At 38.8% G+C, this 26,627-nt stretch overlaps 2 protein-coding genes across 2 annotated transcripts; both read right to left on the bottom strand.

The window, feature by feature from the left end:
• Nucleotides 1–6,412: 6,412 nt before the first annotated feature.
• On the bottom strand, nt 6,413–12,382 carry LOC117825564 (dehydrogenase/reductase SDR family member 13-like). The gene is made up of 5 exons (XM_034701476.1): nt 12,211–12,382; nt 11,847–11,965; nt 9,088–9,211; nt 8,675–9,001; nt 6,413–7,204 (listed from the first exon to the last, which is right to left on the bottom strand). Exons 1-5 carry the CDS (start codon nt 12,335–12,337, stop codon nt 6,945–6,947), a joined length of 957 nt encoding a protein of 318 aa, XP_034557367.1. The 5' UTR covers nt 12,338–12,382; the 3' UTR covers nt 6,413–6,944.
• Nucleotides 12,383–23,927: 11,545 nt separating this feature from the next.
• On the bottom strand, nt 23,928–26,342 carry LOC117825292 (dehydrogenase/reductase SDR family member 13-like). Its single transcript, XM_034701054.1, has 5 exons — nt 26,165–26,342; nt 25,394–25,512; nt 25,180–25,303; nt 24,623–24,949; nt 23,928–24,495 (listed from the first exon to the last, which is right to left on the bottom strand). The coding sequence occupies exons 1-5, from the start codon at nt 26,286–26,288 to the stop codon at nt 24,236–24,238; spliced, it is 954 nt and encodes a 317-aa protein (XP_034556945.1). The 5' UTR covers nt 26,289–26,342; the 3' UTR covers nt 23,928–24,235.
• Nucleotides 26,343–26,627: the final 285 nt, after the last annotated feature.

Here is a 26,627-nt window from a genome sequence, read left to right as displayed (position 1 = left end):
ATTTCCAATATGGCACCCGCCAACGATCGGCTTCAAAACAGATGGGTGACGTCACGGAGACTACGTCCATTTATTATACAGACTGTGAGGGGGACCGGAACATGGTGATATAACTGGTATTGAAATCCCAAGTATGTAGCGCTCACAAGGATGTACGTTCAATGCATGAGTTCTTTAAGACAATAAGTTAATGCACCTGACTTCAAAAGGTCAGTGAGTAACACAGAAGGATCCTGCCTCAGGTGTCGTATATTTCTTTAAACAGGTGTGTTGATATTGTCCTCACACAAACATCCTGCAGCATCCTCCCTCAGCATCTGAATCAATCAGCACGGCTCTATGCATCCAATAGCTGCCTAATTGATGCACTAATCCAGTCACTAAGTACTGCAGCTCTGTGGAGTCTGCCCAAAGCAAACACACACACACACACACACACACACACACACACACACACACACACACACACTCTCTCACACACTCACACACACACACACACACAGAGACAGTCATCAATGAGCTGCTTCTCAAACAGCAGAGAGCAGCAGGACTGACAGAATGTCCATGAAGTATAGATCAAGAAGAGAGGAGCAGCGTCCTGAGATCAACACCTTTAACCTGAAACAACAACAACTTCTCGTCCATCAGCATCCAGGAAACCAGGCGGGGACACTTTCTGATTAATTATAACACTTTCCTCTAAAGTTATCTGAAGCTGGCTGACAGTGATCACTTAGAAACTTAGGAGGGCTATTATTAATTGACCTTTTACTGCTAATTTATTTTCAGGGGACATTAGTTCACCTTGCACCACGATCATGAATTTCTCTAACATTTGTAGTTTTCAGTTTCATTATAAGAGTGTAGAATTAACCAAGGCCACTTTCTCAGATTTTTTTTTATTCTATATTATTATTTTATTTGATTAATTGTATTTTTATTTTTATTTAATTTATTGTGTGTACTTGTTACAATTTATTTTATATATTTTTTAATATTTATTTATGTATTTATTATTTATTTACCTTTTACTGCTATTTTATTTTTATTCAAGCTAACGTGGGAATAAAACGTTTGAATTTGTTTTTATTTCTTTAATATCTATTCCAGGATTTTCCAATAATTTAATGATCAGTATCCTGACTTTATTAAGTTCAGAACATTTCTGTAGTGTCTCTCATGTTCCTGTGTTATTATTTCATTAATGTGCCTCAGATCAACTCACCTTTCTTCTCCACACACTGATTTCTTGTCCTCTGCCTGTGACCGATGATCGGTGTGTTTGGGAGGATACGCTGCGATGTTCTAAGCTTTTGTTTGTAGATTATTTTAACTTTATCCAGAATTTATAAGGATTATATATGAAACGCATTGTATCATCTCATGTATTCAAAGTTTGATGAACAAGGTGAGTACAGTTCTGTTGTCTCTCTTCTTTTTCTGTGATATATTTTAATAAATGTGTTCAGAGGTTTGGTGGAGGTGTAGAGTCCTTTGGAAAGTTTCATTTTAAAACACACTTTGTTTTTTTTTCTGAATAATATTTCTCCTTTATTCTTAAGTTCAGTAAATAAAATTCAGTTTATTGATTTAAATCATTAAAATGTGATTGACTAGTAAACGATCTCCCACTTTTCTGTGACATTATTTTACTCTTATCTTAATTTTCACCTCACCTCAAACTGATATGATGTCATCTGTTTCCTTTTCATTTTGGAGGGTTAAAGAAACCTTTGAGAAGTTTACATTCTGGATTAAAATAGTCCTGTGTGTTTTTACTCTTTATTTCAGTGTTCAGTATAAATGTTTCAGTGTAGAAATGTTGTTGTAGCATATGAATTTAGTAGAGATTAATTCTAGCACTTCTCCCCCTTTTTGCAATATAATGTTAAACACATTACACTATTCAAGTTGTTGAAATTTGTTCACCTAACACCAAGATCACGTATATCTCAAAAATAAATATTTTTCAGTTTCATTATAAGAGTGTATAATTAACAGTGTAAGATGTAAACATTGTGATACATTTTCAGCTGAATCCTGCATTTTCAGTGGTCACTTTCTCTAATTCAGAAAGCTTTTATTCTACTTTATTAATTATAATTATTCATTGTATTTTATTTGTTTGAGTATATTTATTTAAAGGTGACATATCACGCTTTTTTCATCAATATATATTGGTCTAAGAGGTCCCCAAAACATGTCTTTAAAGTATGTGCTCAAAAAAACACTTTGAAATCAGATTTTGGTCTGCCTGAAAAGTCCTCTTCTTCAGTCCTCCTCAGAACACTCTGTTTTCTCTCTGACCACGCCCCCTCAGGAAGTGGATGTGGCCTCGGCTGTCCAGCACGTTGATCTAATGTTTACATGTTGACTGAATATACACGGCTGCTCAGAGATCACGTTACTTCAACCCTCTGAATCTGATCCAGAATCTGATCCTGACGGAGAGGCGCCTGTAGCAGGACCTTTCTGAACCATTGGTCACAGATTTAGTGTTTCTTGTTGTTTTATTTATCAGTATGTAGACGTGTGTCTTGCTACACAGCTACGAACCATAGACTGTATAAAATATGGACGTAGTATCCGTGACGTCACCCATCTGTTCCTGAGAGCTGTTTTGAAGCAAATCGACGGCAGCAGCCATATTGGTAATGCGGAACTCAACTAGGCAGAGTGTGACGTAGTGTGAGTCTCTTAGCCAATGGCTGTGTGTTCCCGACCGGGAGTCACGTCAGTCATGTCCTTATTTGGGCAAAACTCATAATCTTAATATCTTCTTAACCGTCACGTTAGAAAAAAAATCACCCCCGTACAGTGTGTGCCATTAGAGAGATTAGCTTTGTAGGGCCAAGCCGTTTTTTGAACCAGGCTGTAAACATGTTTATTAATGCTGCAAAGATCGTCTTTTTCCCATTCATGTCTATGTGGTTTCCGGTGTTTCTGCAGCCAGCCTCAAGCGGATTTTCGATGTATTGCAGTTTATATCAGTTCCGCATTGGCTTCATCGTTTGAGACCGGAGTTTGCCGCTTGCTACGAACATGTAGCTATGTGGCTATGCTAACTAGCGCTAGCACTTATCCATGATAAATAAAAATCATCCACTAGATCTTCAAATCTGCAGACGTGGGGAGCAAAACCGATCTCTACCAGAAAGGCAGCGGGACCTTTCTGAACCATTGGTCACAGATTCTGTGTTTCTTGTTGTTTTATTTGTCAGTATGTCGACGTGTGTCTTGGTACACAGCTACAGCTACGACATGTAGCTATGTAGCTATGCTAACTAGCGCTAGCACTTATCCATGATAAATAAAAATCATCCACTAGATCTTCAACTCTGCAGACGTGGGGAGTAAAACCGACCTTTGTGTTTATTAAGACAGCCTACAACTAGCATGCCTCCCTCCTAAGCTCCTTGTTAGCACACATGTGTGCAGGGAATGAAAAACAGAGGAGGGGTTGAGTTGTATTTTATACAGTCTATGGGCTGAACAAGCTCCGAGCTCTGACTCCGTGACAGACCGGATATTGTTGTTACGTAACAAAAACACTGAAGTCTGAAACGGCTGGTTTCACACACATTTACAGAAAGGTGGAGAAATCAGAACAGGGGCAGAATGGATTCTTTTCATTTTCAGGGGGTTTGAAGACAGGGACACATATTTCAGGTAGAGAACCATTAAAAAGTCCATTTTGCATGATATGTCACCTTTAAATTATTTTTTGTATTATGTTTATTTTTGTAATTGTATTTATTATTAGTATATAATTCTTTACTATTCATTTAAATTTTACTTTATTTTTATGGTTTTAGTTCATTTCTATGTAAGTGTACCTAAAATCATGTTGCATTAATTTTTTGAAAAAGACAGAAACTCACTAAATATTCAGATATGTTGTTTTGCCTGATATATTACACAATACCCTAAGTAACTTCATTGTTGACTGTCTTCCTCAGCAGCTGATCAATGACAAAACAATCAAATTATTGGATCAAAAAATGAAAGTCAGATTTCATGTTTATGACACTTGAAATCTGGAACATCAGTGAAATTATGAAACAGGATTTCAGCTCGTACCTTAATGTGAAGTCAGGAGAAAATAATCGCCATGTGATTATGATGAAATAAAAAGAAAAATACGTATAAAAATGCATTTTTCAGAAGTTTTAACATTCAAGGAGTTTTACATTATATATGATGAAGTATAAATGAAAGCTGAAGTCTCCTACAGTGAAGACGAATCTTAATCTGAGCGACAAAACGTTCTGCAAGAAGAAATCTTAATGGCCTTAAACAACAAACTTGTGTGTCCTTGGCAGATCTTAGAGTGGGCTGTTGACGCCGTACCTGTGCACAGGTTAAAGTTTGTGTTCTTGTTGTATTGATGTTGACCTCGTGACCTTGTGTTCTCTCGTCTCTGACTCGTAGATGAAATCCTAACTAGAACTGAAAGAACTGAAAGGAGCAGAAAGCATTGTCATTACAGCTGCTTCTCAAGGAGGATTGAAGTTTAGCACGAGTCCTTTCAGCATGCAGCTGAGGCAGCAGGAGCGTGTGTGTGTGTGTGTGTGTGTGTGGGGAGGGGACAGAGGGAGAAGACTTGTAGGCAGGAGGAGATAGGAATCGATCGTGGAAGTGTGTTCCTCCCCTCCAACACTGAGGTTAGAGGAGAGGCCTGCGCAGGAGAATGTCCTACTGAGTAATTATAAGAGCTCGTCTCTTAACACACACACTGACCCGGCTTTCAGGCTGTCGCGTGTTAATAATCAGAGCTCATAATGAACAGAATCCAGAGGTCCGCTGGGTTAAGGTCCTCTACAACCTTGCTCCAAGCAACAACGGCCAAGAAGCAGGATGCTGAGAGAGTCACTGAGAGATGCTGAGCTCAGAGAAGGTGGAGCTGTGCTGCGCTACTGCCCCCCTGTGGACAAACTGCAGAACCTCAGGAGGAGGACTGTTTTATTTTGAGAGAGACTAAATCTGTCATTTCATCAGGAGGCTCACATTCCTGAAAGGGTTAAAGGGGGCTACAGTTTAATGCAACATACTTCTCAGAATTAAATTAACAGAATACAAATAAATAAACAAATCTGCAGTAATGCTCAGGGTCTATTTGTCATGTAACGTTCAGGTTTGTTTTAATCACACAGTTCAGTTTCCTTCCACAGATTTAACCTACAAACATAATTCATTTACTATTTTAAAGATTTTAAATCTTGTCATGTCTCAATTAAAGTATTTTACCTTCTGAGTAACATAAAGGGACAGATGCATGTTTTCATAATTATTGTACTGTCTCTTTTATTTTTAAGAGCAATAAATCTGCACCAAATCTTTCACTGTCTGCTGTACTGCTGCTCATCAAGACCCCAAAACAGCTGAATAAAGTCAGGTCTTTAAACCGGCTGTCTGCTCATATTTTAAATCATCATAACTTTCAATTATCCTCATTTATTTTTTTGTACATTTAAAGGTTTAATAGTAGACATTTTCCGTACCTTATCAGTATTTTACTGTTAAACCTTAATTGATTTTTTAAGAATTGTATGATTTTCAGTCTTTATTAGCCTTATTTAGTCTTTGATTATTTGAACTGCTCTTCCATGATTTAAACACCATCTTTATTTTGATTTTATTCAGCTAACTTTTTTGTCTGATCTGCATATCATATTATTCTTTGTCCTTTTTAAACATCTTGTTTATTTTGTAAATGCTTTTAAACCCCTTTTAAATTAGTTTGATTTATTAGATAGGTGTCATAAAGCTGGTTGATTAATTGTTGAATAGCTTCTGAATGTTAAGACATATGGATTATTGCTTCATGACTGTTCATAGGAAATATAATCCAACTGTTATCAACAAAGATATTAATGACTGTCACAAATGTTCTTCTGGTGGAGTCAGGATAGAATTTAATTTAGTTAAATCAGTAAAATGTTTAAACCAGAGAGACACTTCAAAAATACTAAATTAATGTTTAATTTGATAATTGATGCACATAATATACATATATAATGTGCTATTTATAATAAAAATAAAACAGTTTAATAACATAACTATATTATTAGATTTGTTTTTATTTTTTTTTGTTACATTTTTGGCCTTTTCGCCTTTATTTGATAGTACAGCTGGAGAGAGACAGGTATGTGGGGATTAGAGAGCGGGGGAAGACATGCAGGAAATGGTCGACCGGCCGGGAATCGAACCAGCAACCCCTGCGACGAGGACTGTATCTCTGTATGTGGGGCGCTTAGACCGCTAGGCCACCAGAGCCCCTATTTTAATTTTTTTAATCAAAAAATATTATAAAAATATGTAGATTATGTTAATTAACTCCATATATAAATCAATATTTATATAAAAATACAAAATTAATATATCCTTTAATATAATAAACATGTTTGCAATCTCATTTTTTATTAATCAGTTTATTAGAATTAATATTTCATATGTTCCATATTTTCTTTGATGACTTGTTCTCCTCTCATCTTCCGTCATTACCCAAAAAACCTTCATTAGCATGATTTCAACGCCTCCTCCATCGTTTGTTGCATTATCCTTTATTGGATTAACATTCAGACCTGCTGCAAGTCATCGTATGAATCACACCTGAGTCTTTGACGCAGGTATGGAGTTTGAAGGCTGAGGAAGAGATCTTGATTCACTTCAGGAAGAGAATGTGGTTTAACCAGAGGAGCATCAGGACGTCTTTTCACCTTCATTAGATAATCAGCAGCACTGAGGTGAGTTAGAAAGACAGTAAATATTACAGCTGTGCTCAGCTCAGGCTCCGTCATTAGTCCAGATCCTCTTCCTCTCACATGAATAAGAGCGTCAGGAACCCGTCTCACAGAAATAAGACCATCACACTGGAGGCCTGCCGGCTCTCTGATAAGGCTCGCAGCGTTCACTCAGTCCTCAGAGTTTCTGGACTCAGTGTCTCACGATAAGCCGGTTAACCTCTCACTCACTTCCCACAGCTTCTTAGCCAGAGCATCATCTCGTCCCCGGGCCCCCACTTGTTGCAGAGCGCAGTTTGAGAAGTAGCGTCCGCTGAGAGGTTCGATGCCCTCCTGCAGGGCGCAGTGCAGGGTGGTCTGGGACCCCCCCTCAGGGTGGAGGAAGAAGAGCTTGGCAAAGGGGAGCAAGAGGAGCTGCTGCCACAAGCTCATGCTGCGACACAGCTCTGTGAGGATGACTCCTGAGGAAGAGATGATCCAGATAAACATGAAGATCTGCTCACTGTGAACTCAGAGGGGACTACAGGGTTCTCATTCAAGCTGAGGACCTGCACAAAGACACTTTTTATTCCTGATGAGAAGAAAGCTAAACTAAAAATGAGAGGATTGAAAAGTGATGTGCATGCAAACGTCAGCCTTTACTTTATGACCTTTACCGGCTAGCTTCGACATGTTTGTAGAGTCCCCAGACGAGCCATCCCCTTACAGGAGAAAGGCCTTGTGGGTAATGTATGCATTTTGCTCAGTCTTGTTCCATTTCAAAGGGAATTGAGTATCTATTAAGAAGAATAAAAGCAGTAGGATGATTGAAACATGGTGACATTGCTGCTCAGCCTTGTTTTTTATTTTGCCCAGTGGCCAGTCGTGGAATTGCAGGTTGGCTGCAGAGAAACTGCATAAAACTAAAATCAGTAAAACTGTTGCAAAGAAAGTGAATTGACTCTTTCTGCAGAGAAAATTTGAACCATATTTGTTATTATTTTTATGAAACTAGCAGCAAACAGGAGAAATATAACATCATGAACCCAAACCCAAGAAGAAAACGCCAAAGTTGGAAACACTTTTGGTGAATTTGCACGACGAATCCTTTACTAGACCATAAAAGCACCAGCTTTGTGTTCAGTATTGTACCTGTGAGCTGTGGACACAGTAAAGAGCATATTTTCATAAGCAGTCAACGTCCACATAAGCTCAGGTTTGAGTACAGAGGCTGTGCAAAGTGATGCATATTTTCCACGCTTTGCTGTTTGAATAAAACTCATGTTTCATGAAACGCCATCTCACCTTCATCCTGCAGCGAGTCGGCAGCAAAGAGCCAGCTGAACTGGACTGTTTGTATATTTATTAGTCCGTTTTGCAGGATTACAAAAACCAAACTGCTCGCCTGGTTTTCACAGAACACGTCTGAAGGTGTAGATATTTTAAATATCTGTGCAAACGTGCAGGAAAATAAAGTTTGTGCCTTTCAGAAGTTTTTGAAGTAAGATTAATATTCTTATGAGTAGCTGATGCATGCACAATAGAGGTGATCACACAAGGATATTTTGACATAATTTTTTAAACATATGACTTATTTAGAGGTCATGTCTAGAGATTTGCATGACAGAAGTATAGACCACTTTTTATTTTTGTTCATTTGTTGAGTTTCTTTGTTTTTTATGACTTAAGATGAATCAATAATGCATAAATAAAATAGATGCTTCACTCTATGATTTCTGTACTAAAATGTGCAGCAGTTCTTGAAAAAATCACCAAGTTCTGCTTTTACTGTCTTAGTTATTGTCATGAAAACAAAAAGCAAACATCTTAAAACAGGAGTAGGCGAGTAAAACTCAGCCCCCCTTCCAGTCTGGCTCTGACCTCCAAGTATCCGCAGGAGGATCTCTTACACAACACAAACTTGCTGTATCAGCAGAGCAGCGAGTACGTACCTGGGTGCAGGCTGTAGCAGGTGACGCCGGTGCCCTCCAGCCTGTTGGCCAGCTCCCTGGTGAAGAGCACATTACACAGCTTGCTGCTGCTGTAGGCCTGAAAGTTGCACCAGGTGGACTGACCTGACACTAAATCCTTCTTCGAGGCCAGCAGAGGGAAGTCCACGTTTCCGAGGCGATGCAGAAGAGCGGAGACGGTGACCACCCGGCTCGGACCGCACTGCTGCAGACGCTCCAGGAGGAGGTTAGTGAGCAGGAAGTGACCCAGGTGGTTTACACCGAATGCCGCGCCGAACCCGTCCTCAGTGCGTCCTGCACCCATCACACCTGAAACACAGAGAGAGCGTTAAACTCAACCTGCCTGTTTCTTTTTACTGTCTCTTGGTTCTATTCTTATTCATTCACTCCCTCACCAGCGTTGTTGATGAGGAGGTCCAGTCTGGGTTCGGTCTTCAGGAACGTTTCAGCAAAGTTCCGAATAGACTTGAAACTGGCCAGATCCAGCTGCATGAACACCACCTGACTGTTCCCGCTCTCCTGAGGGACAAACATGCTGAGTCAGTGAGGCTGTAACGGACAAACACATCTTCAAACTCAACAGTACTGATCAAAATTAATTGCCTCCCTAATTCTTTCCTCTTCAAACACCGTCTGTATCAGTGAAGAGTAAAAGCATCCTGCAGGCTGAGTGGCCTTCATACCTTCTGACAGCTCTGCAGGAAACCACTCCTCCATTCAAAGTTTTATTTTAACTAATTTAAAGAAGTATTAAGGAGTTTTCAGACTAAAACCAATGTTTATTTTATGCACAGCTTGGCAGTAATATCCAAAGATAAGCAAAGCCATGAATACAAGAGAATTTGCACCAGACAACATTTATTATTTGTGCTTTAGTGGAAGTATAATCAAACTTATATTAATCTGCTAATGTATGTCCAGTTATTTGATGTGCCTTTAGGTTGAAGAGGGTTAGTCTGTGGTTGTGGTGCGAGTGTTTGGATTAGGATTCAGAAGAGTTTGACCCAAAACGTAATTATTGTACATTGAAATAATAGTTCAACAGTAAACCTGTCTATATTGAAATGTTATTCACCACAAAAGAAAATGTTATGTTATATATTTTTTTGTAATGTTTGAGCTGGTATGTAGATGTAAATTTATTTGTTATTATCATTTAGTTTCATAGGGCCTGAGCACTGATGGTGGCGAAGGCCCTATTGTAACCCTAAGGATTGTTCTTTCTTCCGCCACTTAAAACGCATTTTTTGGACCCCTGAACGTGAATGAAAGCGCGGATGTTTTTGCACATTTATCGGGCCTGGTGAAAATTGCAAGTTATTATAGGTCTCGCAAAAAAAATGTCAGTAGCGCCCCCTAGAGGTAAAAATAACATGCTACGCATAGAGTTTTTTTGAGCTACATGCATGAAAAGTCCTACGCATATTCAAGGCATCAGGACGCACAAAAAAGCCTCTTGCACCCATATTTGAAACTCAACAGGAAGAGCGCCACCTAGCTTTGAACATGAAAAACAGGGCCAAAATGGGTCCGTGCAAGGGTGCATACTTTTTCTAATTTCTCCTAGAGCTTTTCTCCGATTCAGTCCAAACGAGGCACATTCTATAGTAAACCCATTGACGATTAATACAAAGTAAAGGCACTCTGCTCAGACGAAAGATGTGGGCGTGGCAGACTTTGGGGCGGGGCATAAAAAAAAACGTCGGAAAATTGATTTTTGTGACTTTAAAATGCACGTAATTTCACCTCATCCAACACACTCATCAGTCCTGGGAAAATTGCGACATTTTATGGGTTTCGCAAACAAAGTCGAAAAAATGTGCTCACTAGCGCCCCCTACAGTTTTCAAAAAACCCTCCCCATATGGGTTATTTTGAGCTACATGCTTGATAAATCTTACCCATATTCATGGCATCAGGACGCACAAAAAAGCCTCTTGCACCCATATCCCAAACTCAACAGGAAGAGCGCCACCTAGCTTTGAACATGAAAAAAGGGGCCAAAATAAGGGTGCATACTTTCGCTATTAACTTCTAGAGCTTTTCTCCGATTCAGTCCAAACCAAGGGCAACCTATAGTAGACACCTTGACGAGAAAAAAATATCAGAACAAATTTTGATCAGACAAAAAATGTGGGCGTGGCAGGCGTTAAGGCGGGGCATCAAACGCACATACAGCTTTGAATGTGAAGAATGACGCCCAAATAAGGGTGCATACTTTTGAGAGCCCCTCCTAGAGTTTTTCTCTGATTCAGTCCAAACAAGGCACATTCTATAGCAGACATATTGACGATTAAATTAGTGTTAAAGGAATTCTGTTCAGACTAAAATTGTGGGCGTGGCACACTGTCAAGTTTTGAGGTTTTCTTGGCAATCTGCCAAAAACTTGGAACATTTGCACCACCCGAGGTGGTATATACTCTCAGATCTTGCTTTCGCATCATGTGATGGCAAATATCAGGCGACGGCTTACATGTGGCGGTGGCGGCCGCGGGTGTGCGAGGGCCCGTTCATCGCCGCTTGCGGCTTTAATTATCTTTATTATTACTTGTTCTAATTATTGCATAATTATTTTATTTTTATATTATTTCCATGTATTCATTGCTATCATTATTATTGTGTTTATTTGTACTATTTCAATTATTTTATTATCTATTTATCATCATTATTATCATCGTTTTTATTGTTTTTTTATTATTATGATCATTATAAAAGTTGTTGTTTTTACTTTATTGCTATCATTATTACTGTTCTTATTATTTTGTTTGCTTTGTTTTTATTATTTTTATTATTATTACTATTATTGTTATTGTGAATGCACTGTCACTACTGAAAAGCTGTTGAGGACCCTAGGAAGAATATCTGTTGCAATGTGACAGCTAACAGGGATCCAAATAAATTAAACTGAACTAAAATGATGTGGAAAAAATGTATAGATATATTTATTTTTATCTCATAAAGAGGGATGATTTCCATTACTCTACCAACTTCCCCCATCTGAGAATATGTTATGTACAGATGATATTTTGCAGTAAAAGTGAACTGCGTGTATATAGTCACAAAATGTAAGGCTATATATTGTATTTATAATGACACAGAGCTCTTTATGAAAACATGCACAGTCCAGCAACCTCAGTGTGCATCCCTGAGCTCACCCTGCGGAGGTCGTAGGCTGCAGTCTCTGCCTTCTCCTTGTTCCTGCAGGCCAGGATCACTCGGGCTCCTCTCCGAGCCAGATCCAGAGCTGTAGCCTTCCCAACACCTGTGTTACTACCTGCACAGGTGGAAAAGATACACATCGAAATGTTTAAAAACAAGCTTTTAAACAATCATTTACTTGTTTCAAAGGTGAGTTTTTCAATGAGAGAGAGAGGAACAGTTTAGTTTAGAGACAGAGTAACCTCAGAGTCACAGAAAACAAACTTCATGTTTCCATCCACTGTCTGAGGGGAGCTAACAGGCAGCAGCAGCTAACAGGTGAAGCTAACAGGTGAGGCTAACAGGTGTGTAAGCTGTTACCTGTGACTATGACCGTCTTCCCTCTCAGCCTCACTGAGCTGGAGCACCTCGCTCCTCTGAATACTCCGTAATAAACTATCACATAACAGAACACTGCTCCTGCTACGAGGCTCAGCAGCAGAGACATCTCTGCTGCAGCTTCAGAGTCACAGCTGACAGTTAACGAGCTGTTCCGGTCCGGACTTTCAAAATAAAATCTATACGGAATGATGAAACACGTTTTAATATTTGAAAACAATGTAACACAATGTTATTCAAACGAAACCAACAGTTTAATACATGTTTTAGTATATTTGGCAAAATAATATAATGGAATGGTTAATTTGAATGGTTAATTTGAATACCACAAATTTAACTGAGAATTTACTTTGAAGGGCAGTCTGGACCGGTCAGTTTCCGGTTGTGCTTTGTTGTTGGGCTTCACTTTAACCGACAGATGGCGCTTTTTACCAAAGTAAAACATTTCGACAAACACATACAGATATTTCCACTCTGAATACTAATATATCTTTGCGCCTAGTTTTTTTACTCAATTTATAATAATAATAATAATAATAATAATAATAATAATAATAATAATAATACATTTTATTTAAAGCGCCTTTCCAAACGCTCAAGGGCACTTTACAGAGAGGATAAGGATATGTCTTGTATTTTATTTTGAGGACAAGTTAATGAATATTTTATGCATCTAATTGTTTTTTTAGACTCATATTGTGTCCATTTATTAAAATTGGTAACAAATCTCTGCCCTAATTTTTTTAGGTTTTTAATTTTATTTGGCTAATATTATTCTTAAACTAAACATTTACTTTTATAAAGCTATTCTAGTGTAATTTAATCCAAAACTGTATAAAACCAAGGCTGATAAACACCAAATTTGTTTTTAATTGCTCTCTTATTACACAGAAAGTCTTGATTTAAATGCTTATTATTTTAGATTTGTGCACCGTTTCCTCAGTTTTCCTTAATGGTTATGCAAAACAGGAAGGAAAGCCCAAACAGGATATGATGTTTATTATAAAACTCCTACTGTTTTCAGGGTCATTGTTTTTAAAGGTGGTTCAAAAAGATCCAGTTTGTTCTTTAAGAGGATTGCGCTTGAATGGCACGCTTTAAAGGGAGGACATGTTTGTTTTTGTGAGCTAATTGCACAAAAAAGCTCCATTGTATGAAGAGAATGTAGTTCCATGACTGTGCATATATGGTTAGAGTGTAAGGTCCTTTATTAGTGCCAGGAGAGAGTCAAAGTCATGAGTGGCACACCTTACACTCTGGAATTTAAACTAGAGATAAGGAGAGTGAGTTTGAAACACTAACAGTTTTCACAATGTTTGATATTATCACTCATTAATGGTTTGTCAAGCAGGGATTGGCTTCCTGTAATGGGTTTTATTTTTACCAGTGTTAACAGTCCCAGTGCACAGACTAATACGACACGAGCAGGATGAGGTTTTTTGAAGTTTTGCACGAACAAGAAGTTAGTTCTTAAACTTTAGAACATAAGAATAAACAAAGACGTGAATTTAAAATTAGAAGTCAAATAAAAATGTGTGCTTTGGTAAAAATAATAACATTTTGTTTGTGCAATCTGTTTTATTCAAGTGTGAATATGAAATGAATGGTTTTGTTCAAATATTTTGCAGGACTTTGGAAGGTATTTTCCCAGACTTTTGCAAAAGTTTGCCGAATGAGAAGCCAACAAAACACCTGACATAAGTATTACACAGAAATAAAAATCCACTGTTTGTTGCTCTTAAGAGACAGGTGAAGTCAAATTTGATTCATATAGCACATTTTAAAACAACTGCCATCGTTGAATTAGAGTTTTTAATAAGGAGAAAGGGAAGGAAAAGGGTGCACCAATACGAATAAAATGCAGCTTTTAAGGTGCAAAAACAAGGAAATATTCATAAAACTAAAAACACAAAGTGAATATTAATGTTAGTGCAAAAGATGAACCAGTTCCTCCGCAGGGTGTGATTAATACTCAGTGTTTTTATGAGTATATGGAGTGTGTTGCATTGTTTGATATAAATAAGACTCCTGAGTTGTGTGTGGGTGTGTGAGCAGGTGTGGTGTGTGTGTGATGGCATTGAGGAATGCGTTTAAGCCTTTAGTTTGTTTTGCAGTCAGCCACATCCAGGAGGGAAATGTAGGCAGGAGGTGAACGGCTGCTGTGCTGGCTTTAATATCTCTGAGATCAGGTCAACGGTCGTTTGAAACTTCAATTAAATGATTTATTCTGTGTGTAGTTCTCAAAGTTTCATTGTTGTGTATTTAATGTACAGTTGTGCTCATAGGTATACATACCCTGGTGGAGTTCATGATTTCTTGGGTAGTTTCTGTTTCTCATTATGATATAAAAAGAGTAAACACAGTTGTTTGATAATAATTTGCTTCACCCAACCACTAACCATGAGTGAAAAAAAAGTTTTTCTCTTATCTTTCATATTGTCTGAAAAATGGACAAAAAAAAATCACAAATTCTGCCAGGGTATGTAAACTTATGAGCACAACTGTACATGTCAGGGTGTTTGACCTTTATTCACACAGCAGAGTCTTAAGAAGCTGATGTCTCTCTTTAGCATGGGCGCTCTGTGTGCAGAGGGCAACATTAGCTGATGACACACCACATTTATCAGAGGGTAAAGGGAATAAAATAATCATAAATGAAGTAATAAAAATATCTGAAGTCTCCTGCAGGTTTCAACCCCTGCTTGATCCTCAGTCCTGCTTTGATAGAAACATGAAAAGTCATGGAGAAATATTCCAACCTTTACTTTGATTTTTTTTTTTTTTAAACAGGAGAGTAGGAGTGATATCTTTGTCACTGCATGTGGAAGAACTGAGTAAGCAACTTGCCATTAATGTAACATTGATTATTAAATACCTATCATAAGATATAAAAGGATTAAAGCAACACTAATTTAAAACAAACTAAGCATCTATTCAGTCTGACTTCTACTTAGGGTTTCATCATTTTATCACTTTATTGTTTATTGATTTAATGATGTTTTATTAATTTATTTATTTATTTTAACTATTTAGTTTGTATTATTTGTCAACTCAGTTTTATTGTTATTTTTAGTGCATTTATTTTACCTTCAACTTTCATCCTTTCCCTTCTTTATTTATATTCAAATTTTTATTTTTATGCTTTTATTTATTTTTAATTACACATATCTTATTGTTGTCTGTGTTCATTAGTCTTACTTATCCTTTAAAGGCACCTATGAAAAAAAAAAAAAAAAAGGATAATGTTAGAAATAAATTCACTTTTGAAACAGCTGATTTATTCTGTCAAACTACAGAAATGCTCAGATACATTATGAAACATATCCTGTCATTAACTGCAAAATCTAACAGTTCAATGTTTAAAATATTTCACAGAAAATAAGATTTACTTTGTTGACTAAAAACTGGGGAATTTCGACGTTACAGCAGGAAGTTTCTAGAGCGATTACACTATTTTATTAAATAAATAAACTTTAATACTAGAAGAAAGAAACTTAAACATGCAGAAATTCTGCAAAACAGAAGAAAATTTGGTAACACTTTATATTAACTACACACTTTTAAGGATTAGTTAAGCATTAATTAATGCTTAATTAATGCTTAAAAGTGTGTAGTTAATATAAAGTGTTACCAAAAATTCTATCAAAATCTATTCAAGCTAATGAAGATGATGTGTTTGAATTCAAGCATGACATTTTTGCTTCCTTAATATTTATACCATCAACCTTTTTTGACGCTTTCATCACATTCATTTATCGTTTCTTGACATTTCAGAATGGCTATTACATTTGCTTTTGACACTAGAGAAAGAAGACTTAAGCATAAACTGCTCTGCATTGTTCTACATTTAAAACCCATAAAATGTTTATATATTTTGACATTTTTGTGCTTTAATGTCTGATTTAACTCTCTTAATGTCTTCTTATTTGCATCATGTGTTTATGGTTTTTCACACATAATGCAAACATCACAAAGAGGACAGAAACATCAGGCTCAGATGTGTTTTAAAAAGAAAAATAGCCAAATAATAAGACAGGCTCATGAGGAAGAATCCTGAAGGAGAGTTGGTGACTGAAGGTGAAGTAAGAGTGAGTCGTGAAGGTGCAGAGCAGCATCAGACCTCAGGATCCGTCTCCTCTTTAGAGAGCCAGAATACATCATTGAGCTTGTCTTGCTGCTGATGTTCAGTTTGTAACTCATATGTTGTTCTACGTACGACTGCAGCTTCATAAATAAACACCGGGCCTTTTATAACATGTAAACAATACTTCAACATGTGAGGCAGGTAAGGTAAACGATGGCCCCTTTCCAGTCTGTGAATCAGTTTGAACTCTCCCACAGAAACTCTAAACTCCCTCACAGCTCTGCAGAAAGAAGCTGAACTACTACACACATTAAATCTGATGTAGCCCATAATGCATTGAGTCATCCGGGTCATTGTGTTTGCACCTTACACACACTGACACAAACACAACAATGATGAAATCTGCACAGTCACGATGAGTCAACTGACAAGTCTGACCTGTCTTTATCTCAGCGATGGAGAGTGGCGTGCAGGAGAAAGAGGAGGCCGGAAGTGAACGTGATCAGAGGGATTTTATCTTTGGATTCATCCATGCTTTGTTAGGAACGTCATGTTAAGAAGAAAGACATGTTTGTTCCTGATAAAGAGACAAACATTAAAGATACTTTAAGGGTTTGGCTTTTTTCAAAAAGGGTACAACTCTGAGCCAAATGTGAGCCAACGTTCATCAGTTCAATACACGTAGCTAAACTCGTAGTTAGCATATTGCAGCTGGTAGTTTAACTTATTCACATCATGAGCCAGGTAGTTTAGTTGACTTCATTTCTTATTTATACAAACTTATCCTAGTAGCTTAGTTTGGACCTGGGTTACGACTTTATTTTGTGGCACCAAGGTATTGTAAAATCCTCACTTTTCTTCATGGAGGCTTTTTTAAACGTAATAATGATAATAGGAGTGGAAACATACCAATCTGTCTTGGTTTAGTACCAGGAAAAGAAAACATGCTGGATCAAAAAGCCATAAAAGCATGCATAGGTAATTTGAATTTAAGCCCCACCCCTTCCCTTGCAGGGAGCAAATCACAAGGCTTTTTTTTCTGTAAGTCTGCAACAGGACTGTAAAGATGCTCCGCCATCATCATGCTTTGCAGTTTGAAAGTGATCCCACAGCAGTGTCAGTGCCTCAGTGTGACTTTACATTGCATTTTGATGTTTCTGCAAAGTTTCAAGGGGAACAAAGGAGCACGAATCAAAATGTAGATTTAATAAACTAAAAGAGAAAAAAAAAAAACTTACTTTATTCAATAAAGTCCAAAAAAAACAGGAACACAGAGAGCACCACGAGGAGCTCACCAGGAAGGGTCTGACAAACACAATGGCTGTTTTCGAAACGGCCTGCTACATACTACTTACTAATGTAGTAGGCAGTAGGTATTGCCTACTACATACTGCATTTGAATTTAGTCTGTAGTATGACTGCTCTGTTGGATCTGTGTTGCAGAACACAGGGCCATACGTCACTGGATTTCAGGTTTCGTAAAGTGGAAGTAAACAACGGCCAAGCTGATAGAGAAACTGCTTCGTTAGCATCCATTTATGATTTAAAATGTTAAGAAGTGGTTTATATGGAATTCAATAACTTTCACAGCACCTAAAAATGGATTCCACCCCGTCAAAAAAAGAAGGAAAAATAAAAAGCAGAACGAGCGCTGTGCATTGTGGGAAACAGTACGTGAGGGAGACTGGTCAGTGGTATTTTCCCAAATCAGTAGACATCCGGGGAGTTTTGGCATACTGCAGATTTTGCTCTTGTTCACATACTACTTACTACATACTGAATTTTGGACATATCAGTACGTACTGCTAGTATAGTAGGCGATTTTGGAAACAGCCAATGAACTAACACAAGAGAGGGACACAGAGGCTGGCTGTTTCCGAAATCGCCTACTACACTAGCAGTACGTACTGATATGTCCAAAATTCAGTATGTAGTAAGTAGTATGTGAACAAGAGCAAAATCTGCAGTATGCCAAAACTCCCCAGATGTCTACTGATTCGGGAAAATATCTCAGTGTGCATCAGACCAGTCTGCCTCGCGTACTGTTTCCCATAATGCACAGCGCTCGTTCTGCTTTTTCTTTTTCCTCATTTTTTGACGGGAGGAAATCTGTTTTTGGGTGCTGTGAAAGTTATCAAATTACATATAAACCACTTCCTAACTTTTGAAATCATAAATGGATGCTAAATAAGCATTTTATTTATCGGCTTCGCCGTTGTTTACTTCCGCTTTCCGAAACCGGAAATCCAGCGAAGTCTGGCTCAGCATGCTGCATGACAGATCGAACAGAACAGTCATACTACAGACTAAATTCAAACGCAGTATGTAGTAGGCAATACCTACTGCCTACTACATTAGTAAGTAGTATGTAGCAGGCCGTTTCGGAAACAGCCAGAGGATCTGAAAACACAGGGGAACAAGCAACAGGTGTGATACAGGTGAGACTAATGAGTGCAATCTTCTTCTTCGGCTGTTTCCAATACCATCTGCTACATACTACTTACTAATGTAGTCGGCAGTAGGTATTGCCTGCATTTGAATTTAGTATGTAGTATGACTGCTCTGTTAGATCTGTGTTGCAGGATGCTGGGTCAGACGTCACCAGATTTCCGGTTTCGGAAAGTGGAAGTGAACAACGGCCAAGCTGATAGAGAAACTGCTTCTTTAGCATCACTTTTAATTTAAGAAGATAAGAAGTGGTTTATATGGAATTCAATAACTTTCACAGCACCCAAAAACGGATTTCCTCCTGTCAAAAAATAAGGAAAAAGAAAAAGTGTAACAAATGCTGTTCATTGTGGGAAACAGTACGTGAGGGAGACTGGTCCGATGCAGACTGTGAATTTTTCACCACTTAAATTAATGCACCAGAGTGTTTAACTTCAGGGTGTTGCACTTCAGGTAACATTCTACATCATTCAACCATGAAAAAAAAAATCAAACAATGAACAAAAATTAAGCAGCTAAGTAATATATGTATATAATAGTTAAAAATAAATAACTAATAAGAATAATGACAATAGAAATTCATAATAATGATAAAAAAATCCAATAAAAATGTACAAATTAATAACAAAAAATAAGAAAATAAAATAAAATCAATGACTTATCAAACTAAATAAATCAATTAAATAACTAAATCAATTAAATCACACTATGTAAACCTATTTCAATGAGCGCAATCAACATGGAGGGAAACACGCAAAGGCAGGAAGTAAAAGTAAACCGGACACAGGGAGCAAGAAAATAAAACAGGAAACACGACAGACTAAAAACACACAAGGAATAACAACATGAGACAAACAAAGAAAATACAAAACAAAAACAAAAGCAACTCATGACAGCTGCAGAAGCAAGAGAGCTAAACATACTGCAGGGGGACAACTGTGGCCCTCCATCACCCCTTTCAGGTAACACTTTACAATAAGGGTCCCTTAATTAGCGTTAGTTAATGCATTATTAAGCATTTAATAATAGTTTAATAATCGTTGTAATGTATTACCTAACATTAACTAACACATTAGTTAATGCATTAATAAGCAGTTAATTAATGTCCACTGCTCAGAGTTAATTAATACATTATTAAGCATTAATAAAAGTTACAAAACTTAATTAGTTAACCATTAGTGAATGCTTTCTGGACCCTTATTGTAAAGTGTAACACATGCATCACTTAAGTAACACATTATAAATGCTAAACTGCCTCATAAGCATTACTTAACCATAATTAAGCATTAGTGAATGCTTTTTGGACCCTTATTGTAAAGTGTAACACATGTATCCCTTAGGTAACACATACGCTGAAGCAAAATGAGTTGAAATGTAGTTGAAGCAACACATATAAAGAATTCAACACATTTTATTTAGAATAAAACAGATAATCACAGATAACATCTCAACTGGCACAGAGAAGTACGGTGGCCCTGAGAGCTCACAGCACTGCAACTTAAGAAAACACATGCAAAAAGACAAAACACAAGCAAATTAAGAAAACATCTTCATCAATTTGACAACACATGCGCAGCATTTAGAAAACGCGATGCAAAGACCACAACACAATACATTAGAAAAACGCCCTGCAAATAGACAGCAACACAACAGAAGTGTTTCCAGAGGACACTTAAAAGTGATGCACACGCTTATGCTTATGCTTATGAGGCAGTTTAGCATTTATAATGTGTTACTTAAGTGATGCATGTGTTACACTTTACAATAAGGGTCCAGAAAGCATTCACTAATGGTTAACTAATTAAGTTTTGTAACTTTTATTAATGCTTAATAATGTACTAATTAACTCTGAGCAGTGGACATTAATTAACTGCTTATTAATGCACTAACTAATGTGTTAGTTAATGTTAGGTAATACATTATGACAATTATTAAACTATTATTAAACTGTTAATCAATGCTTAATAATGCATTAACTAACGCTAATTAAGGGACCCTTATTGTAAAGTGTTACCCACCTTTCATACTGAAGGAGAGAGAGAGAGACGTTACAGGGTTGGAAATGTTGCAGATTTGAACTGGTAATTTGCAGGGTGGCCATTTCTTAAGGGGAGCCTATGCCACCCCGGGTTCACCCTCTGACTGTAGAGAATCCTATTCCTGCAGATTTCTCTCTCTGCTGGACGAACACATTGTCTGAGAGTTTCATGTAGACATCACAGTGTTGGGTGGTCAGGCCTGTCTGAAGAGGATCTCTGCAGAGAGGCATGCTAAAGAGCCCGATAGAGGACAACTTTATCTGTGTGGCAGCTTATCAGGCCGCGACATGCCAGCTGAGCGAGGGCCTGACTGTTAGAGTCTGCATTAAACGTGCAAACAGCTGTGATCAGGCTGACCGTCAATCATAGAGTTATTCACTTTGGCAGATTTATAAAACTCATGAGAGGGGACGAGTTAGATGGCTTGAAGCTGATTCCTATCTTCTTTGCTTATCTGCTGGAATGAAAATAAAAATATGTCTTGATAAAAATGTCAAAAAAGCTTCTGTTTTCCAGAGTCAGTGTTCACTTTTCACTTCAGGTGTATTCAGTTCATACAGTTCAGTGATGTTTTACAGAGAGAAGGAGTGACCCAATAGAAATGTTTAAAAAGTGATAGTCGAAAGCAGATTCATATACTGACACACTGTGTTCGGTTAGACACTGAAGATAAGAAGATAGTCTTTATGTACCTTGAGAAGGAATTTTGTTTTCACAACCTCAACATTTACAAGTCTAGAAAAAAGAAAACACATCTTAAAATAGAGCAGGTGTATTTGACAGACATAACAGACTCTGCAGTTCCTCCAGTGTCCACTAGAGTGTGTCTCCTGCAGTTTCTCCAGTGTCCACTAGAGTGTGTCTCCTGCAGTTCCTCCAGTGTCCACTAGAGTGTGTCTCCTGCAGTTCCTCCAGTGTCCACTAGAGTGTGTCTCCTGCAGTGAGTCAGTCCCCACAGAGCCCCATGTTCAAATGTTACAGCAGAAATCAACATGTTCACAGCCTGGTACAGAAACAGTTTGGGTCTCTATAGCTCATTTCTCTTTTCACGACAACTGTATTTATATACAACTCATCTGTTTACAGCAGCTGTGTTCAATACTTGATTCTGATTGGCTGAAAACCTGTAACAATAGAAATAAACACCAGGGACAACCTGATCACACACGTCACATGGAATCAATCTGCAGAGAGGAGAACAGAGTGGAACAGATCCAAGGAGAATAGAACAGTGATTCATTCTAGACAGATTAAAAAAAGACACCAGGGACGACTATATAGCTCATTTCTCTATTTGTGACAACTGTACAACTCACCTTTTTACATTAGATCAGGCGTTAAAGGGAGGTAGAATTAGGGGCGTGGCCTCTTTGAGTGACAGATCCTTCATTGTTTTGTCATGCATTGTTTGTCTGTCATATTTTTAAAGGCCCATTGACGAGAGTCTTCTCCCTGCAGAGTGGAGACTCATAAGTTCCTCCACCTCTCTTCAGTCTCTCAGTCTAACAGATACAGCTTGTATAAAAAAAGATCTGTGTCATGTGGGAAGTACCACGGTTAACTAATTCATTAGGAGCTAAAGAATTAGCCGTGGGCATACATGGTGTGGTTTTGATACTCTGGCATTTCCCAACTTCTTGCTCTATGACAACTTCCCCCTCTTGTCCAAGACCGGTTACTTCTGGCTCTGAAAACCAGCGTGACATTCCTCAAAATGCAGAACTAAGAGCTTCAATAAAAGAAACTAGTGGCTATGACTTTATGTTTGAAAGAGCTTATTCTGTTTCTGACAGCAGTGACACCAAATATCCAACAGTGTTGATATTAACCTGTAGTTCTGCTTAACTGTTTAAAGTCACCATCTCACACCAGTTAATCTCTACAGCTGCAGTACGTCAATGGAAACACATCAGTTTAACGTTAGGAGGTATATAAAAGACCAAACTGTTGGGCTCTGGTGCAGATTTAAGCCGAGACTAACAGCGTTATGCAGCTCTATGTGACGCTGTGTGAAGGGATTCTGTAATAAGATGACATTTGGCTGATTTTAAGAGTGCGTGCATGATGTGAGAGTTTGTATAAAAGCCAAAAATGAACATGTCGTAACTTTACTGATCCTCAGATCTGAGTCACACGCATCATGTGCTCCATTTGTTTCTTATCAAACTGTCTGATGTCAGAGTCTGCAAACAGGAGTCAGAGAGGTTAAGAGCAGATCGTAATGAGAGTATAGTTCCCTCTTTGTTTTTAGAAGAGTTTAATACCACTGCCTGCATGCCTCTAGGGAGGGATATCGTCAATGTTACATCATTATCATGTGCTGATATTGAATTATGTCACATTGCAATGGCTTATCAATGTCCCTGCAACCTCCATCTATCACTGCATCGAGCCTCTTACCCATTGAGTATAATTTTACCAAGTCACATCAAATCCTGAGACTCAAGTCGGGTGTTGTAATTTAAAGATGGGGTCCATTTGAACATATCAAGGTCTAGTGTCTTCAGATGGCCGCAGTGACACACGCTGTAATGTCTGCATCACCTGAACATGTTTTTAAAATACAGCCAAGATGAAGAAATACTTGACTTACTCTCTCATTGGCATTTCAGGGATTCCATCACAGTGAACTTGGGCAGAGTCCTTCTTTGCCTGGTTGGTAATCCAGGTTTGAATCCAGTGATTAAGACGAACTCAATTAAGGATCAACTTCCAACACACCCAGAGTTTTACACAGAGAACAACACACAGAGCAGGTCAAACTCGCTCTGTGTAGCTCCTGAAAGATCACCTAGTCTGTATGACAATCAGCCAACAAACCAAACTCTTATTGCATTTACTGATTTTATGTCTGTAGTCTTCTTCACTTAGCTCCCTCCCTGGACCTTCTCTCGTCCCTCCATGGGGTCTGAATTGTTATTTATCACAGGTGGACGTATGGGTCAGAGTCTGCACAGGTGATCTTAGGGTGTGCTCTTCATTAATTCACTGTTTGTCTTCAGGTTCACATTGTTTCATTGTTGAAATATAAACGGTTAGATTATAATACCTGTCCCCACTTTCTCCAAACAAACCCCGCCCACTTTGAACCAGTGAGACCAGAATCTTTTCAAACAACTACTCAACACTCCAAGTATAAACGGACGGTTTATTGATATTAATCATGAACATCTGACATTATACAGTGCAGCATAAATCTGTTCATAATGTTTAAAACATCAGTTACAAATCAAACAAGTGTGTTTATTTGTGCTGTAAAAAGTGCTGAGTCATAATAGCTTTGTGTAGCCAGCAGAGTGGAGTGGCAGTGCAAACTTTATCTTCCTAATCTTACCTGCCAGCTCACCTATTCATAAATGTCTCAGGTGCATTGGAGGACGTCTCTCTGTGTTAATATTTGGTGTTAATCAAATAAATGTCAGGGGTTCAGGTCTTTCTAAGAGAGCCCACACAGGCTCTCACTGAGCTCCCACAGCTTCTTGGCTGCAGCGTCGTCCTTGGCTTTCTCGTACAGCTCTCTCACGGTGCAGTTAGAGAAGTAACGCCCGCTCAGAGGTTCGATTCCCTCCTGCAGAGCACAGTGCAGGGTGGTCTGGGCTCCCTGGACCGTGTTCTTGAAGAAAAACGCATTCACTGGCTTAAAGAGGAGCTGAGAGATGGAGCTGGTGTTCCTCGTCAGCTCGGAGTTGATAGCTCCTGCAGAAACATCAAAGTGTTTTAAGTTACCTGATTTGCAGCTGTCAACGCCTTAATTACACATCTTGTCTGCTTGAAGGACACAGAAAGGAGGAGAAAGCAATGAACTGCATGTGTGCACTCTTACCTGGATGGAGGGAGTAGCAGGTGACCTTGGTACCTTTCAGTCTCTTGGCGAGCTCGTGGTTGAAGAGGACGTTGCACAGCTTGCTGTCACCGTAAACCTTCAAAACTTCTGTGAACGACGTCCCCAATCCCAGAGCTTTTTGCTTGTTCAGACAGTCAAAGTCTATCTTCCCAAAGTTATGAGCCACTGATGCCAAGTTGACCACCCTGCTGGGCTCACACGCCTTCAGACGGTCCAGCAGCAGGTTGGTTAGCAGGAAGTGACCGATGTGATTCACGCCAAACATCATCCCCAGTCCGTCCTCTGTGCGACCCTGCATGTAGATACCTGTGACAGAAACATGGAGGAGCTTTAACCCTGAGTCCAGACGAGGAAACATCAATATATGAACACCTGTTGTGCTCAGGCTGTCTGCTGCTTTAAAAACAAAGAGCGTTCACTGACAGAATAAAAACAGTTTAATCAAACTCATTCAGAAATATCCTTTAAACAAGGTGCAGCCAAGTAACAAACATATATATGTAACAACTCCTACATGCTGCAGGAACCAGTCTGACCTGCATTGTTGATGAGCAGGTCCAGTCTGGATTCAGTCTTCAGGAAGGTCTCTGCAAAACTGCGAACAGACTTCTGACTCCCGAGATCCAGCGGCATGAACACCACCTGATTACTGCCGCTCTCCTGCAGCAGAGGAGTCAGAGACGCTGGGTTCAGTTTAAAGTAAAGAAGACACACTGCTGCACACACACAGAGCGTCAGTAACACACTCACCCTCTTCACGTCCTCCAGAGCCGCCTCTCCTCTCTGTCTGCTGCGACAGGCCAGAATCACTCGAGCTCCTCTTTTAGCCAGATCGATGGCCGTCTCCTTCCCGATGCCGGTGTTACTGCCTGCAGGTGAGGAGGGAGAGAAAGAGAGACACAGGTGATACATGCTTTCATTTGTAAATCTGCACAATCTCCCCTTTGTGTTCCTGCTTCATAAAGAGTTGTGTTTATGTTTCAGAGGATGAAGGAGAAAGATCAGGGCAGCTTTTCAGGAAAGGAAACGGATCCAGCTCACAATGTAGAAAGAATGTCTAGCTCTGTGACTGCTCCCTGAAAACCAAAGCTTTAAAATAACATTTCCTTTGTCAAACCAGAAGTAGTTTCTGATTTTCTATGTCAAAGAGCATCCCAAAGCTGTTAAAGTTGTTCAGTGTAGAGAGGATAGAGGAGAGAGGAGGGGAATCAGGGTAGCTCTTTGACCTCTAACAGGCTCATCGTTAAAAGCTTGAGGCATAGAGATGGTAAAAATAAGAGCGCTCTGTTGATTATTCTGTTTAAAATCATATCATTGTACATTATGATGCTTGTTCAAAAAGTTGTGGGGATGGTTATAAACAGCCAAAGCATAGTTTAACTATCTAAACAAACTTACTGAGGACACAGCTGAGCTACAGTCAGGAATAAAAGTGAACAAGAAGGATTTTAAACAAAGGAACTGAAGAGCAGGAGAGAGAGGAACTGATTCAGAATGCACACTAAGTTCAGGCTCACTCACCTGTCACTATCACGGTCTTCCCGTGCAGCTTCACCTTGCTGGTGCATCTCTTCCCCTTCACCACAATCTCCCGGTAAACATACGCGACTCCAATCACAACCCCGATCCCCAGCAGCAGATACATGTTGAGGCCTGAGAGTCACACAGCACACTGACAGAGAGAGAGTCAGAGCTCTGAGGCTCACTCACTGAACACACCCAATCATAAAAACACACACTTATAAATGAACACCCACACTCACACACATGCCCGCCTCCTGTCTGTCTGGGCGGATCCATGAGGGATCTGTTATCATGGTACACCAGACCAGAAGGACCAGAAAAGGCTCAGGAGTTAATCCAAATGAAACCCAAAAAGATCTTTTCTCCACTCCCCTCCATCCTGAATCATCCAACAGGGGGACAGGGAAAAGACAAGGCCTTTGCCCTTGCACATGGTGTGGCAGGCTGGGCCTTACTGTCC

The sequence above is a fragment of the Notolabrus celidotus genome, chromosome 14, assembly GCF_009762535.1.
Source record: "Notolabrus celidotus isolate fNotCel1 chromosome 14, fNotCel1.pri, whole genome shotgun sequence".
Lineage (NCBI taxonomy): Eukaryota > Metazoa > Chordata > Actinopteri > Labriformes > Labridae > Notolabrus > Notolabrus celidotus.
This window is presented reverse-complemented; position numbering and strand designations above follow the sequence as displayed.

Bases quoted from the DNA above. Each gene is read 5' to 3' on its own strand.
- LOC117825292 (XM_034701054.1), bottom strand. From the start codon at position 26,288: ATGTATCTGCTGCTGGGGATCGGGGTTGTGATTGGAGTCGCGTATGTT. The intron at 24,950-25,179 runs GTCAGACTGGTT...TTTCTGTCACAG, and splicing joins CCTGCTCATCAACAATGCAG to GTATCTACATGCAGGGTCGC. The intron at 24,496-24,622 runs GTAAGAGTGCAC...ATGTTTCTGCAG, and splicing joins CTGCTACTCCCTCCATCCAG to GAGCTATCAACTCCGAGCTG.
- LOC117825564 (XM_034701476.1), bottom strand. From the start codon at position 12,337: ATGTCTCTGCTGCTGAGCCTCGTAGCAGGAGCAGTGTTCTGTTATGTG. The intron at 9,002-9,087 runs GTGAGGGAGTGA...TCTGTGTTTCAG, and splicing joins CCTCCTCATCAACAACGCTG to GTGTGATGGGTGCAGGACGC. The intron at 7,205-8,674 runs GTACGTACTCGC...TCTCTTCCTCAG, and splicing joins CTGCTACAGCCTGCACCCAG to GAGTCATCCTCACAGAGCTG.